The sequence below is a fragment of the Empidonax traillii genome, unplaced genomic scaffold, assembly GCF_003031625.1.
Source record: "Empidonax traillii isolate 1590-97213 ecotype Southwest subspecies unplaced genomic scaffold, ASM303162v1 scaffold55:size2822071, whole genome shotgun sequence".
NCBI classification, from domain to species: Eukaryota; Metazoa; Chordata; class Aves; order Passeriformes; family Tyrannidae; genus Empidonax; species Empidonax traillii.
Window position 1 is genome coordinate 85,608 of NW_020955248.1, and position 15,487 is coordinate 101,094.

The 15,487-nt window shown below is 37.7% G+C and overlaps 1 protein-coding gene across 14 annotated transcripts in view; it reads right to left on the bottom strand.

Moving 5' to 3' along the window:
* The window catches only part of TNRC6B (trinucleotide repeat containing adaptor 6B), a 144,561-nt gene that overhangs the window by 55,049 nt on the left and 74,025 nt on the right, over positions 1–15,487 (bottom strand). For 13 of the 14 annotated variants that reach the window (XM_027879378.1, XM_027879369.1, XM_027879375.1 and 10 more), the window contains one exon: positions 2,615–2,702. In XM_027879378.1, the coding sequence (XP_027735179.1) occupies positions 2,615–2,702 (88 nt within the window). Of the gene's footprint in view, positions 1–2,614; positions 2,703–15,487 lie in introns of those variants that run through there. The other variant, XM_027879377.1, reaches the window with a different exon arrangement.

Here is a 15,487-nt window from a genome sequence, read left to right on the forward strand (position 1 = left end):
AGTCTCCAAGATCGTAAAAATGCACCTGTACCAAAACTGCATCTGTAGCAAGCCAGACATTCATTTTCAACTCCACTTATGAAAAATCCATATATACATAATGTGTACATCCTCTGTGACACAGTTAAAAATTCTGCTAAGCACTTAATTGACTCTGATGCTCCACTACTAAAGGAAAAGGGAAAAGTTTATTCATTAATACACTCTGGTAATGCTGATAGGTTTACTACAGCCAACAGTAAGCAGTAAATTACTAACTTGTCTACTTGGAAAAACCCCCATATTACCAAATCTTCGAAGAATTCTACATGAAAACCACAGTTTGGTTTAGGGAAAAAAAAAACCCAAACTACTTCTGCCTATACTGCATCTCTGTCCTAGTCAAAATGATCTGGTTTTGTCTAAAATTCAAAAGCTGAAAAAATGTGTCACTGTCTCAGAATTACAGCTGTCATCTCTCTGAGGGCAGCCTGTGAGCATCAGCAGGTCAGGAGCAGCTACAGAGAATGAGAAGGTAAAGTCAAGTTCAGCCTTCTGACAAGCTACCAAACAGCCCCCTGGACACCAACCACAGGAATTTAGGCTGTGAATTTGATTGCACAACCCCTCTCAAAGCAGTTTTCTTATTTTATTTTATTTTTAAATTTCCGATGATCCAGACGTAAACAACTGTTTCATGTTATACAAATTCTGTCTGAAAAAGGCACCCCTAAATCGCTGCTGCTTATTTGGTGAACACCTCCACAGTCACGACGAAAAACACACACATTTATGTTCTGTCCATTCAGTTGCCTGATTTTGCTATTCTTAGGTATATCCAAGTATTACTCTTAAGTTTAGCCTCTAGGAGATCAACTTATTTAGTCTTTACCCTTCCCAAGAGTTTGGCAGAATACCATAACATCCAATAACACTGAATAACTCAGTAGGAGAGACACCACACAGGAAAGCTGGCAAATCTTGTATTCAAAGCACCAATTGCTCAGTAAGCATAGCACTGTTATCAAGACGATCAGTACAACCTTTTGAAGTTTTCCCTTTTATCACTGAACATCAGCACATAATCCCCAAGTCACTACTCTTTATTCATCAAGGTCTGCCTCCTCCTGGTTCCTACATATACGTTTTTATCTGAACATTAAACAGCAGCAACACTGAGGCAAAAAGATGCTGAAGAGACCTTATTCTGTAGCTACTGATCTTCTGCACTATTACTGAGAACGTATCAACACAATGACTGGATAAAGACCACAGAAACATTGCAGTTTATCTGCATCTAATTTAAACTGATCGACTCAAATGGTGAAAAAGCCAGATTAAAAACCACCCTCTGTAAGCCAAATCTTAACTGAAGTTGGTACTGTCCTCAGCAGAAAGCTGTAGAATATGACCTTTTGTAGGATCTATTCTTACTGAAGCAACTGAGAAACAGACTACAGAAAGAAAGTCAAATCTTCTGCTACTAACTTCACATAATCACTGAGGTTGGAAAGGACAGCCTCTGGAAATCTAGTCCACAGTTCCCACTGCTGTTCCCCACCCGGCCCCGAGTCCTCTCAACTCTGCAAAGTCATCAAAACTAGACTGCAGAGGGCCACATCCAACATATTTATCAGCATCTCCAAAGACAGAGGCACCACCGCCTCTCTGGGAAACCTGTTCCAGTGGTTGCCCAGTCACATACACGCACAAAAAAAGAAGCCCTTTTACGATTAAGTAGAATGTCAGTATGTGCATGATGTCTTGTGCCTTGTCACTGGGCACCACAGAGAATAGTCTGCCTCCATGTTTTTACTCTCTTCCACAAAGTATTTACAGAGGTTGGTACGATCCCCCAAGCCTTCCCTCCTCCACACTGAACAGTCCTAATACTCTCAGCCCATCCTCATTTGTAGATACTCCAGTCCCTTAATCACCTTAGGGGCCTTCTGCTGGACTCACTCCAGTAGGGTTGCATCTGAACTAGACAGAAAGGATTTTCCCAGTAAAAAGCATGGATAAAGCCGTTCATATGTCAACTCCTAGAACAATCTACTAGATTGTCTGCAAAATAGAGACCTAATACCCCAAGTTTCAAACTCATTTTCTGAGCAAAACCAATTTTCAGTGACTTATCAATTCTTCACGGCTCAGACTTGAACCAATACACTTCAGCAAAGGTGCTATTAGCTACAGAAAACGGAAAATGGAAGCAACACTTGGCAAAAAATAAAGGGAACCTCCTTCGTGTAAACTTCCTTAAGGGTTGAAAAAGACAAAAAAAAAAAAAAGGATCTTCTTGCTCTAGAAAATATTTAGTCAATTTTACTGCAAGAATTGCAAAGGCCCAGCAGTTTTTCCATCCCCATGATTTGCATAGAGAGATCAAGAGAGCCCATATTAAGTAACTTAAACAGTTTTTATGAAAAAACTTTTTTTACTTCAGTAACACCCTAAGGAGAAGAAATGTCCAAGTTAAACACTTTAGTTCCAGAAAAATGATGCAAAAATACTCTTTCAAGAAACATCACTCTAAGCAATCAATTTTTTAAGCTCTAATACAATTTGGCATCTTAATACTACCAATACTATTTACGTTTTAGTTGGATAGAAGAATTCAAATATCAAAACATACCTTCTGAGCAGAGTCCTTCTTTTTCTTATCCTCTTTCTTCCTTTTCTTGTCTTCCATTAACTGTTCTTCCCTTTCTTGCTCCTTCTCTCTGCCAAAACATGAAAAACAATGATATGAGCCCAGTCAAGCTGTGTAAGAGCCACAGGTACTGTATGCCTCTTCATCCCCAAGAAAGGCAGTCAAGCAACTATATTGCTCTTATCATACTTATTTCCATTTGAGGGTTTCAGTCTAATTGTGATAAGAAACACACCTTCATTCTCAGTATGGTCAAAATCACACCACATGCTGCACAAAGGAAAATTCCTTTAATCAGATCAGGTCTCTTATGGCAGCTCCCTATATAAATGCCTGATAGTAGAAAATATATTCAAGAGGTTTTGGCTAAAGTACCCTCATAATTGGGTTGTGCTATTATTTAACGAAGACTCTCATGAATCTTTTCATATGGTTAAAAAAAAGGAAAGTTGTAATTTAGTATAAGATGGTTTGGTCTGATACAACATTTATCTTCACAGGGGGAAGAGATTATTCTATTGCCTGTAGCTGTGTCACTTGTAAGAGACTAGCAGTGTCACATCAAATCAAACCCATCATTTATTATACAAATCTCTAATTTAATTTCTAGGCTATTGTACCCACCCACTGAATTTCTGTGATGAAACTTGTAATATAAATTACTTTCTGGGGAATCTATTTTTTACACAAGAACATGCTTTAAAAAAAGAGAAAAAAAAAAAGCAGCTGCTATTGTTGTCAAGCTATCACCTTGTCGCTATGTTCTGTATCAAATAGTTAATTTACTGCATACATGCTAATGGTTGAGCTGTTTCTATGGTGAATCACATTTTTGTTAACCAATTCTCTTCACCCTCTTAAAAATAAATTTAAGGTCAAGTTTCCACCTTACTTGGAGTAATCTCCTTTTATAGGGACAGAGTAAGACAAAGATAATTAATGTAAAAAGATGATCTGACAGATAAGGGACAGGATCAGAGACTCTACAAATGGGAGACAACTAACGAGGATAACCCACAACCTTTCAGAAGAAAATTTTACAAAAAAACATAACAGCATTACAAACAACACTGCAGCTTATAACAGTACTGAACTGTTTCTTGTATTTATGCATAAACCAAAGCTCTTTTCTGACCACAGTTTAAAAAGCTTAGACTTGAGTTGGCTTTGCTGTTACATCACTCAGACTTTTCCTTCTATTGCATTTATATGGGACAGGTAATACTTCTGTTCTCATTTTCTCTAGATACTGCCAAGCCAGTGTACAAAGTGACATTTACACAACTAATCGATTCCTACAAAAATATTTTGAGATACTATGTATTAATAGCTTCCTGACTGAGGTCTTCAAAGAACTCAAAGACAAAAGGTTCCGTGGAGAGTAATAAAGTCCTCCTGGTTTCCTAAAGTTATGCTTTCTCTCTTCATGCATCGATAAAATTGATAAGGGCAAGATGAGTCCTTAGTAACAACATCCCGAGGTTACCACCAAATGCAATTACTACACAATGGCAAGTTCACTCTGCATTTAACAAAGTTTGAGGCCAGTGTTCCACATCATATGGAACAGTGCTTTATGCACTCTGTCTTGTATTGCTTAAGCCACATTTGTCCTTGCTTTTTCTGTTCCCAGTAAAATGTCAAAGCACACTTCCCAGTCCTAAACTCCTTTTTTTTTTTGTTTCCTTTGAGTCACAGATTGTAAGCAACATGAAAAACTCTCTTGTGACACCCTCATCTTTCAAAGTTACTGTAACCTCAAATTACATTTACTACTTTTGCACTGTCGAGGTCCGTATACCTTTTGGGTTGCAGTAGGCAAAAGTTTAAAGAACTGTCTTAATAGAGCTGCTGAAAAACAGTAGGATCAAAATACAAAATGTCTTCCAGTAACTCCTTGGCACACATGCAGCCTTCTACTTAAAAGAACTTTCCTTAGTTTTGTGATCAGAAAAGCAGGAATGGAGAAGAATGAGAAAAAAAAAGGCAGAGCGGAACCTATGACTTACAATGACAGTCAGAACTAAAAAGAGTCAAGGACGAAAGATCCATAGCCTGGAAGTAATCACCTAGTTATGGTCTGCCTTTGTGGTAAATTTAGGACATAGAGATTGCCACTGTTACTGCCTTATTTTCTAATCTATACGGATTAAGGCTGCTAAGAAGTCCTTTGTTTTGCACAACAACCTCCTTTCTGCTTTTAGTAGAGATGCACATTTAATATTCCGTTGGGCACATCAACAACAACCACAATACAGCAGCAACCAATACTCAGGTTACTTCATTTACCAAAACTGTATTTAGGCTTCAATTCATGTAAGTTCTATTGAGGCGGAAGGGATCTATCCAAACACTTGGGCTACATCACATGCACGAGACCATCAAGTTTCTGACAAAGCGCCAAGTGAAACCTCATGAACACGCAGGAAGTATGAAGATGTACTCCCCAAATGGCAGAGCAAGAATGGATACTACAGACACGTTTAAAAAGTACCACTGAATTACTGGGTAAATAGTTTATTACTAGTTTGGGTATCACACTCGCCATCTTCCCAATTCCACCCTTTGACGCATTTCACTACTATCTGTTTTATGGTCAATTATTTCCTTTTTCAGTTGTATGCAAGAAGCAAGTTTAACTTGCAGCTGCCTATTAACCATCTCTCATTAGCCAAAGGATAATTCTTCCTGGCCTGGTCAAGAAAACCAGGGGTCCATCACGTACATTCCAGCAACCAGCTGCTTACACTGACAAGATGAACAAGGGCAGAAAACCCATCAATTCCAAACTGAGTGAATTTAGAGTAATACAATGGGGTGTGGTTCCGGTTTTTGTTACCAGCACACAGTAATGGGAACAGAGACACACCACAACCCTGAAGAGGAAGTTAGCTAAATAGCAATCAGCAGCCAACTTTTTACTTTAGCTTTCTTCAAGAAAGCATGGTTTGGTCTTAAAAATATGACCTAATTACTAAAATCTTAGAATCAACATTACGGAAAAGTATTTAAGAAGCACCTTAAATATTTTAATTCTAAGTATTTAAAAGTAAGGCATATTAACATCTTACAAATTACAAGAAACTAAGTTGTAATCCAAAATGTTATTTTATTCATAAAAAAACCAAAACAAACCCAGTAGCTCTGATGCATTACACTCAATACCTTATCTAAGTTCTTATAACAACCTCTTCTAAGGCTAAGTCCAAGAAATCAGTTCAGAGAAAAGAAGTTCTTTCAGCTGGTTAACTAGAGACAAAACAGACAACACTTGTAAAGTCCATGTTATCAAAGCCCTCATTTCATTCATGTCCATCCCCCTCAAAATTTACCAGTTTTGGAAATTGTTAATTTCCTGCAAAATTCTAATATTCATTTTTCGTAAGAATTCCATTTTAAAAAGAGTTGTTCTGGCAACATTAAGGGCTCGAGGCACAGGGAAAGGACAGAAGTTGTCTTCCAAGTTCTTGCTATCACAGACTGAACCGTGAGGCGAGATGACATGCTATATATTACACACTATCTGCTGCCAACACACTTTGATAGGTAGAGATAAAGCATCACACAGAGCCATTAGTCTACACAACACAACCCTATAAAGTTACCCTCAAACTAAAACTGCACAAAAGCTATAAGCAAAATGTAAGAAATGAAAATTCCTAGAAACTCAAGCGTGGCGCTTCAGTGCACGCAACTTCCATTTCCTTCCTCACGTCTACAGGACAACAGTGTGAGAGTTTGAAAGTTTCTCAGAGGTGAAGGTGTGGAGCAGATATAAGTACTGTGAGTCATCTTCCCTCCTCTTGACCTCATACATTACTTAATTTCACTACAGTAAACTTGGTTTAGCTATACTATAACACAGCACTGGAGAGACAGTAAAACTTCTGTAGCTGCACTCTGTTCTCCACAGCATAACAAGCACTGAATCTGCTTCCAAATTATGAGTCAACTTGTGCATCTTCATTCAGAACACACAGAATTCCGAAACTACACTTGTAGCATCAGTAGCACTTTTAACAAAAAAAGTTTTATCGATATAGCTACAAGGTCATGTTAACAACTCTTATATCCTCCCTAAAGGCTTTAGCCATAACTAGCCAGAGCAAAAGGCCATTATCAGGTGGAGAGAATGATTTGCCTGCACAGACCAGTCTTGCTTAAGAGGCAACACTTGAGCTATTCACTTACTTTTTCTTACAGACAGGTCTCTAGTGATCCAAAATATCAGACCAATCTTTCAGAAATGGACAAAAAGACTCAAAACTTGAGGGACTAAACCAGAAATTTAATCTACAGTAAGGTATCCAACTTTGGTCAAGATTTGAAGCAAGAACCATTTCTGGTGAACTCTAACTACAAGCACCTAGCTTCTCAGCATTTCTGAAAGTTTCCACAGTATTTTGATAAATTATACAGCCTGCATATCAGCAGAATTTGGCATCACACATTGGTGCGTCAGATGTGTTGCAAAACACCTCTTATAACAAGCTCAAGATCAGATGCAACTTCCAAGACAGAAGCTCCTCTCAGTCGATACAGGGACAAAAACTCTTTGAGAAAAGTAAAATGTCTTCAACAGTGCTATTTTATGAACAGCTTGCTGCTGCCACTGACAAATATTTTTCCTTTTTTTCCACTTCATTTCTCTTCATCAGGCTCTGTCCCTGACCTTCTCTTGCTTGGGCCTTCTCTGCAACTCAGCTGATTGTATGGGAAGCAAATTGAACACACAAATACTAACCTGGACCATACCAGCCCTGCACTCAGCCCTGTTTTGTAAATGGAACTGGCCTAGAGTATTATCAAGATAACCACCACAAGTAGCGTGCACAAGCATCAAGGAACCTTCTCCTTTCCAAGTAACATGCTCGACTGGTTGCAGTTGAATGAAACTGCATCTTACTATATTGCAACACCTCTCCACAGAGCACCCAGGGAAAACTGTATCATAGAAGGATCTACTAGCAAAAGGGAGTGTGTTTGCTTTTGAAACAGACTCCTATGATGTTCTAACATATTAAGGAGAATATTTCCTCTGGACTGGATTTAGTCCTTTATGCCGTACTCCACATATGCTACCAGAGCATTGTCACCTGCACCTGAGCAAGTCTCCTAACTGTAACAGAGGTTTTGTTGGTACAACCCTGCAGCATAAGGGTATTCATATAAAAATGCACGAAAAAGCATAAGCTGATTAGAACTAAGGGCTGTGAGCAATGAAGAAACAGCATACTACAACTCTCAAATGAGTTCTTTGAGGTACAAGCCCCTCTTGCTGCAGCAATGAACACCAGCAGTCTGCAGGCTGCAATGCTGCAGATGGATGAAAGCTTTTAAATTATATCTGGAAGCTGCATGTCAGAGACTAAAAATGAAGCAAAATTAAATGCACTCCTACTGGAGCATAGAAATCCTTACCACTTTACTTCACTTTCATTTAACATATCCCACTTAGCAGACATGCTCCATTATTTCAACAGCATGAGAAGAGTACGGCATGTCCAAACACGCAAGGGTGCTCCAGCGCATTTAAAGACAACATCAAACAGAAGCAAGACATAGCACAGCACAGAATAAATCCCAGGGCTGACAGACCCTAAATTCCTAAAGGTAAAATTACTTCCACTAGACTAAGTCACATAAAGAGTTATGATCCTTCTGATCAAAAGAGTCAAAATGGGATTAATTCATTTTATAAAAAAATGTTAAAATGCTCAACATTACAGCCACATTTCTTGTTAAACAATACTTGCATGCATAGACTAGACAGTCATAAGCCATACAAAACCTGGTTACAGAGGAGATAGCCATTTAGAAAGTCTTTAGGCTGAATGGAAAAAAATAACGGAATATGAAATTACTTCAGGCCAAATGACTTCTAATGTTTATAAGGAAAAACAACTGAGTATTGATGTAAGGGATAAAACAGGCAGTTAAAACTGACCGCTTAGTGAAAGGATGATTGTCCCACACTTTCTGAATGTAAGTGAAATCAAGATATCAGAACTCAGCCCTTCAGTAGAGCATGAAATTAAGACTTCCAAATGTTCAAAACACGTGTAAATGTAAGACCAAAGTGTGTCATATCTCTCTCTCCCAAGGCAAGCTGTGGATTTTATACACCGTAATATGTACTTACCACATATTAAATAACTAGACTTTAGAAAGTATTTGTAGAAGTGCTCTGTAAAGCAGCATTTTCAGAAGACAAAAGATTATTCCTCTTCAAGGAGTTAGAGAGTAAGCTGCTTTTTCTTCTCTTTGGCTGAAAACCAGAACAGCGTCACAGCAAGAATTTGCGCACTTTAAATAGCATATCTGGCACAACCGATATGGCTTTATCGCAGCAAAACATCAGTAATTTGACGCTGCTGTAGAAAACAACCAACTTTAAAACATCAGCAAACCCACTTTGCTAGAAGTACACTTTTGCAAAGGAATATTCCTTATAGGCTGTTATTACACTTGTTAAGAGAGTAGGATTAATTCTTTGTGGAGTATTTTATGTACATATATGTACACACACATATATGTGTGTGTGTGTGTGTGTGTGCGTGTGTGTATAATGGATTACCTAATAGAAAGAAAACAACTCCGACCATAAAGGGTTGCTTACTTTAAAGAACTGGGTGGTATAAGCCATACAATACATTAACAAATGCTCATAAAGGAGGTTTGCTCTCAACTCATGAGCAACTGAAGGGGGAAAGTGTCAAAAATTTCAGTTTTTAAAGAGTCTCCTGTTCATAAGAAATCCTTGGAATGTGTTAAAAAGATAGAATTGAAATGTTTTTAATATTCCTTATTTCTTGCTTGTGCTCCTTTATATTATGACTCTTTCCAGTTGCATCATTTATATACTTGAAAAACTGACTTCCAGGAACAATCTGAAGTTCCTAAATGTTAGCCATTTGGTAAGAAAGAAAGTTTTAATAACATGCAGAGCTATAGCCGAAGTCCTAGAACACTAAGAACTGAGCAAGTCTTCTCCTCTACTTGTCTTCAAACACTTCAGAGCTGTTGCAGACCAGTAATTAATATTTCATAGCATACACACTCATGTGTACCAAAGACACAGATAAAGTGTGTTTAAACAACTGTGAAATGTGGTAAAAATAGCCCAAGAATGGCAAAACAGGTTAGAAATCCGCCTATAATTAAGATGTCCAGTAATGTATCATATCAGAACATTCCTTCAGCAAGACACAGCTCTATTCAGGACTTCAAGGTTTTATGTGATTACCAAAAACCCTTCCTTTCCTCTAAAAACTACTCGTGTAGAAAGCTCGACTATCTACAACTATTTACAAAGAAAATTATCTTTGCCATCCTGAAAGTCACAAAAACTACGTAGAAAAATGAATGCATTAACAAATAACATGGACCAGTAAAATGATAACACCTACCACAATAAAAAATCAAGGAATAACCTGTCTCCCTTACAGGCACAAGTCAGGGTTTTTTTGACAGGGGAAGAGTTGTCTGGCAATTCTTGAGAAGTACAGTTGAGATCTCTGTTCCACTACAAATGATCTATCCTGGTCATATGTACTCTTTCAAACCCTCATTCTCACTTACACCATAATTTCAGCAGATGACAGACAACCTGGTAAAATATTTCTGTCTTCCATTATGTTAAGTCCTTTCATTTCTGCACTTACATGTGTGTGAGTGAGAAATCAAAGCTCTGGAGAGATGACCACTCTGAGGGAGCTGCAGCTGAACTTTCCTTTGCATATGAGACACCTTTTCACTACACCATTCAAAAAGAACATTTTACCTACCTCACTGTGCATACAGAAACATTAGGCAGTTGAAGCCAGCAGTTATATTACCCTCATAGCCTTCTACTTGGAAAGCTGAACAAATCCAATTCCCTCAGCCTCTCCTTGTGCAAGATGTGCTCCAACACTAATCATCTTAGTGGCCATTTAATATGTCACTGTCTTTCCTGTATGAGAGCCAAAACTGGATACACTATGTTAAAAATGGACTTTTAAGTGTTGAACCCCTTCTCCTGACCCACTGGCTACCGCCTTGCTAATACAGCACATGGCTGGTTTCTTAACAGCAAGGACACTCTGCTGACTAACATTCTACTTTTTCTTTCTCAGACCTTTAAGGGTTTTTTTCTGCAGAGTCACTTTCTAATCAGTGGATACCTAACCTATGCTATAGCACTGGGCTATTTTGACACAGGTGTAGTACTTTCCATTTACAATTGTAGAATTTCAAGAGGTTCCTGTCAGACCATTTTCTCCAGCCTACTGTGTTCCCCCTGGTCAGCAAACTTACCCTCCAGTGACCGCTCAGACTAGTTTAGTATGATCTGCAAACGTCCTGAGGGTACATCCCATCCCAACTGAGCAGGTCATTAATACAGATGTTGAACGTCATCAGCCCAGCACTGACTTCCCTAGGGCACCACAATGCCCAGCTGACAATGGATTTGCACGGATGACAAACCAACTCTGTACCACTGACTGGCAATGAAGTCTGGGATGTATTTTTTTTCCAAAAAAATGTATTACCTTGGAGTAGAACCAACACATATTTCTGTAGATTGCAGTCCTCTGCAGAAGAACTGCAACAGGAACCTTTAAGTGAGCTACCCTCCACTTGACATCTGGATCAGTACGTCACTGCACTCTGCAGCCCACATCAATTCCACAAGTCAAGCTCACACCTCTACTGGCAGCTCTGCCAATGCTTCACTGCAGCTTTGAACAGGTTACAAACTGTGACACAAGTGAAGCTGGTGAGTATTACTGCCACCTTAATAATGCATTCTTGTAGGTATCTATGAGAAGCGCTATTAAAAAATATTTACTATTAATTTTCTGACTGCAGTTAAAAAGCAAAGGCCAACTACTGACTATGGTGCAAACTTAAAATTAACAAAAGCAGCTCTGTATTTTCTTAGATTACAAACTTCTGCCTTAAATGCCAAGAATAGAATTATTTTTTAACACTAAAAAAAGTCCCACGAAACTAATCTGTTTGCTATGGTAACTATGCCACAGTACACAAAACAATTATGATTCTTGTTGTAATGTCAGAATGCGACATTTCAGGAAAAACAGTGAAAAAATATAATACAGTTTCATGACATGGAATATCTTCTGTCAGAGCATCATTTGTGGCAGCAGCACAGGCCATACAGACAGTAAGAAACTGGATTATACAAAAACTGTGACAACAGAAGTAGTTAAGTTTAAAATAAGCCATAATATTTTGTGGATTATGATGCCATTTTTATGTATTTGTGATCCTCAGTCATAAAAAACCCAGACCTAAAAGTCATCCTGGTAAAGATTCAAATTATCTACAGATAACAGATAGAATTTTAGGGGAAGTTGAAAATAAAGGAAACACCACATAAGTGTTATTTGCTGTAGTTTTAAACATACTATAAAATATTGGAGGTTTTCTTAACTTTCAAGGTATGGTACTTTGGAAGGGATCAAGTGAACTATAAGTGAAGCTATTTAGTGAAAGTTAAATTACAGCGTGGAGAAATCAAAACAAAACAAAACAATCAGAAAACCAAAACAACAAACCAAGCCCAGATAGAATAATGCTCCTTACAGGCAGCTTCTACTGAATGATGAAGTGCTTGAACTCTACTTGCCTGGGGATAATATATGGATACCATCACAGATTCATAGTGGTATAATTTATATTTCATTTTAGGAGAAGTCTAATTGTTTACTTTTACCTAGTTTCCAAAGAAACACTCTAAATTTATATGCTATAAAAACCAAAACACTTTATGCAAGTGAATAGCCTGACAAGTATATTACATACCTCCAGATCTGTGTAATATTGTAAAATTTTCCACATACAGTGCTTCAGGGCACTGTAGTAATGAAAATAACATTTATCAAACTTTAAGTCATTATTTTAATTATACTAAATCAAACTACTAAAGAAAGAATGTATTTAATTTTATCAGTGGGAAGTTAAGAACAAGGTTTGGCACACAAAGTTATTATTCACTAGTTGTAGGTCAAGGTGAAAGAACCAGCAAGCTAAGGTTGTTTTTTAAATGTATTAGAAGTTCAAACAACTCTTGTACAGCTGGCTCAGATTTTCTTGGCAAAGGTATTTAAGGTTTGTATTTTCCACTCCAGTTATTACCTGAGGCAATATTTATTTTTAACATGTAAGAAAATTCATTCAGTTACTTCCTGCAAATATTCAGTTTCAGGACTGTCATGATCCATATCAGGAAATCTAAATTAAGGGCAGAAGGAAAAGTAAGTAACATATTTTGCAGGTCTGGGAAATGCTGTATCCATCTTGTCAAATTACAATATCTTCAAACAAATCTACCTGTATAGGTTCTGTATATTCAGCTGGAGTTGGGCAGGTAAACTCTTGATGTTCCATTACTGCTAAGCATGCTCCATAAATTAAGGCTTATAACTAGGGTTATATGAAGAATGGCGGTTTTTTTATAACTGCTGTTCTTGGAGACTAAAAAACATTGCTTATCTTCAGTAGAGACACATTATTCCTCTTCATCCTTATGCCAGCTGAGTTGAGAGCTGAAGCAGGACTAAAGGCAAGTAAAAAGCCTTCAGGAACAAGCTGTACAACCAGACTGCAATAAAGCAGGACAAATATCCAGTTGCTTTCAACTTGAATCCACTTTACTGCACATGCACAAGCCAGCACTTATATTCAACTATGCCTCACAATTCACTGGACAAGTCTTTTACTGTCCTAAAGTACTTTAAATACCAGTTTTGAACCCCCTTGTTCTAAGCCATACTTTACGTGTTCTGTGCAGTGAGTAAAATGCAGATGTAGCATCTTGCATGAAGCAAAAAACTGAAATCCTGTATTTGCACACATGGAGCAAAGAGCTCCATGTTACTGTGCTTTATGTAATTAGTCAAATGGCTAGCTGGCTGAGTTTAAATAGATGTGTACTTTTCAAAAGCTCCTCAGTATCTTGCAATTTTAATGACAGTATATAATCATAACCTTCCTCTGTCAGTTGAGAGGAAAACCACACAAAGGGTTGATATTTATATCACTATGCAATAACCAAATACAAGATGCTATAAGAGCTGATTATCAATCTTAGCAATCACAAAAATTCAAATACAGCCTGAAGAACGAACTTTTTTATCAGCTCAATACCATGGATTAGTGAGTTCTTAGAATGCAATACAGATTATATGCAGACCCCTCACAGTGAAATTGCAGTTAAGCACAGTGTATACTGAACCCACGTGAGAGAGATCTGTAACAGGCAAAATTCAGTCTGGTCTATGACGAGGTAACATATGATCAGGTTCTGGTGTTGGCTCCGAAATGCAACTGCCACTGCCTTCGATGTTGCCAATGCAACATCCACTGCCTTCTCACTCCCTGCCACCTCTTAATGATCTATTTCCTTAACAAATACCCTGCTATGTTTAGTAGCTCACTAAAGTTGTGTACTTTTTTTTTAATTCCCCCCATCCTTTAGAATTAACCTGGGGGAGGGAAGGATGACATTTAATAACACATGCTGCACAACACAGCTTTCCCAGGATATGTTACAAAAGAAGAGACTGCATGACCTGCTCAAGGTTACAGAATGACTCCATTGCTCACTCTGAATTAAAAACTGGTATCCTCCTGACTCCTCCTGTATTTTCACTATTAAAATAATACCACTACTGAACACTTGCAGAGCTCCTTTCATCACAGGATGTCAAAGGCCTTTATAAATATTAATTAAGCATTGCAACAACACTAAGAAGTATGTAAAACTTAATTCTGCACATGAGTAAACCCCAGCAAAGAATAAATAACCTATGTTCAAAGCCACAGGACAAGTCAACATTATGGAGAGAAATGGCTCTTGCCATTAAGGAGCACTCCATTACAAACAAGGACATAATTAATACTCCAAATGTGATGTGAAGAGCCCTTGATGACCAATACACTACTACAAAGCCTTGTTCATGGGCAATCCTGCAAAGACCACACTAAATTTCAGGCAGCATTCTCATGAAGACACTTATGTTTATCTTCCTCCAAAACCAGAACACAGTCCTCATGAGAGATTTCTAAAATTCTGTGTTTCTTATTTGGTAACTTTCCTTGGCAAACACAGGTACGAATGCGATGTTCTTTGGTACTTTTACAAAATTAACAAGTAATTTTGAGCTGAGACACTACTCAAATATGAATTCAGACCTCACAAGTGAAAGTAAGCTAGGTCTTAACAATCAATCACGCACTCCATAATTAAGGAAACAAAATACCAATTTCTTTTAAGAACTCAATATCAATTCTCAAAAGAAACAACCATGAGTCCAAAATTAATGTTTTCCACAAGCTATATTGTAGTCATCTCTTAATTGACTACTACAGTGATCTTACAACTTGAGATAACACCTCCACACTTGACTTGCTACAAACATTACTCTTTTACAGTTGTTTCCTCTTTCCAAAGACTGTAACTACCAGCCATCTGTAACACTGATAGTTTTAGTGTGAAAGCCAACCATGCTAAAAGAGTGAAGTTGATTTGCTTCTATGTGCTGCTGCATAATGTGCTGCTAACTTTAATGACAGGAGTGAGATTAATTTTTTTATTTCTTAAAATTGCTGTTAACCTGCCGAAAAGACCCCAAAGGGGACCAGCTCTGAACTCCTGTAAAGATTCCTGAATCTGTCATTAATATGACTGCAAAAAATACTTTTGCTTTGGAGAAAGACCACTGTTTTCTGCAGAAGACAAAACAAATCAAGTTGCACTAAAAACATTTGTAGATTGTCTTTACAGTGAACCTTGTGTTAGAAAAGGGGACTTTGTTATTGCAATGTTAATAAAGAAATTAAATGAAA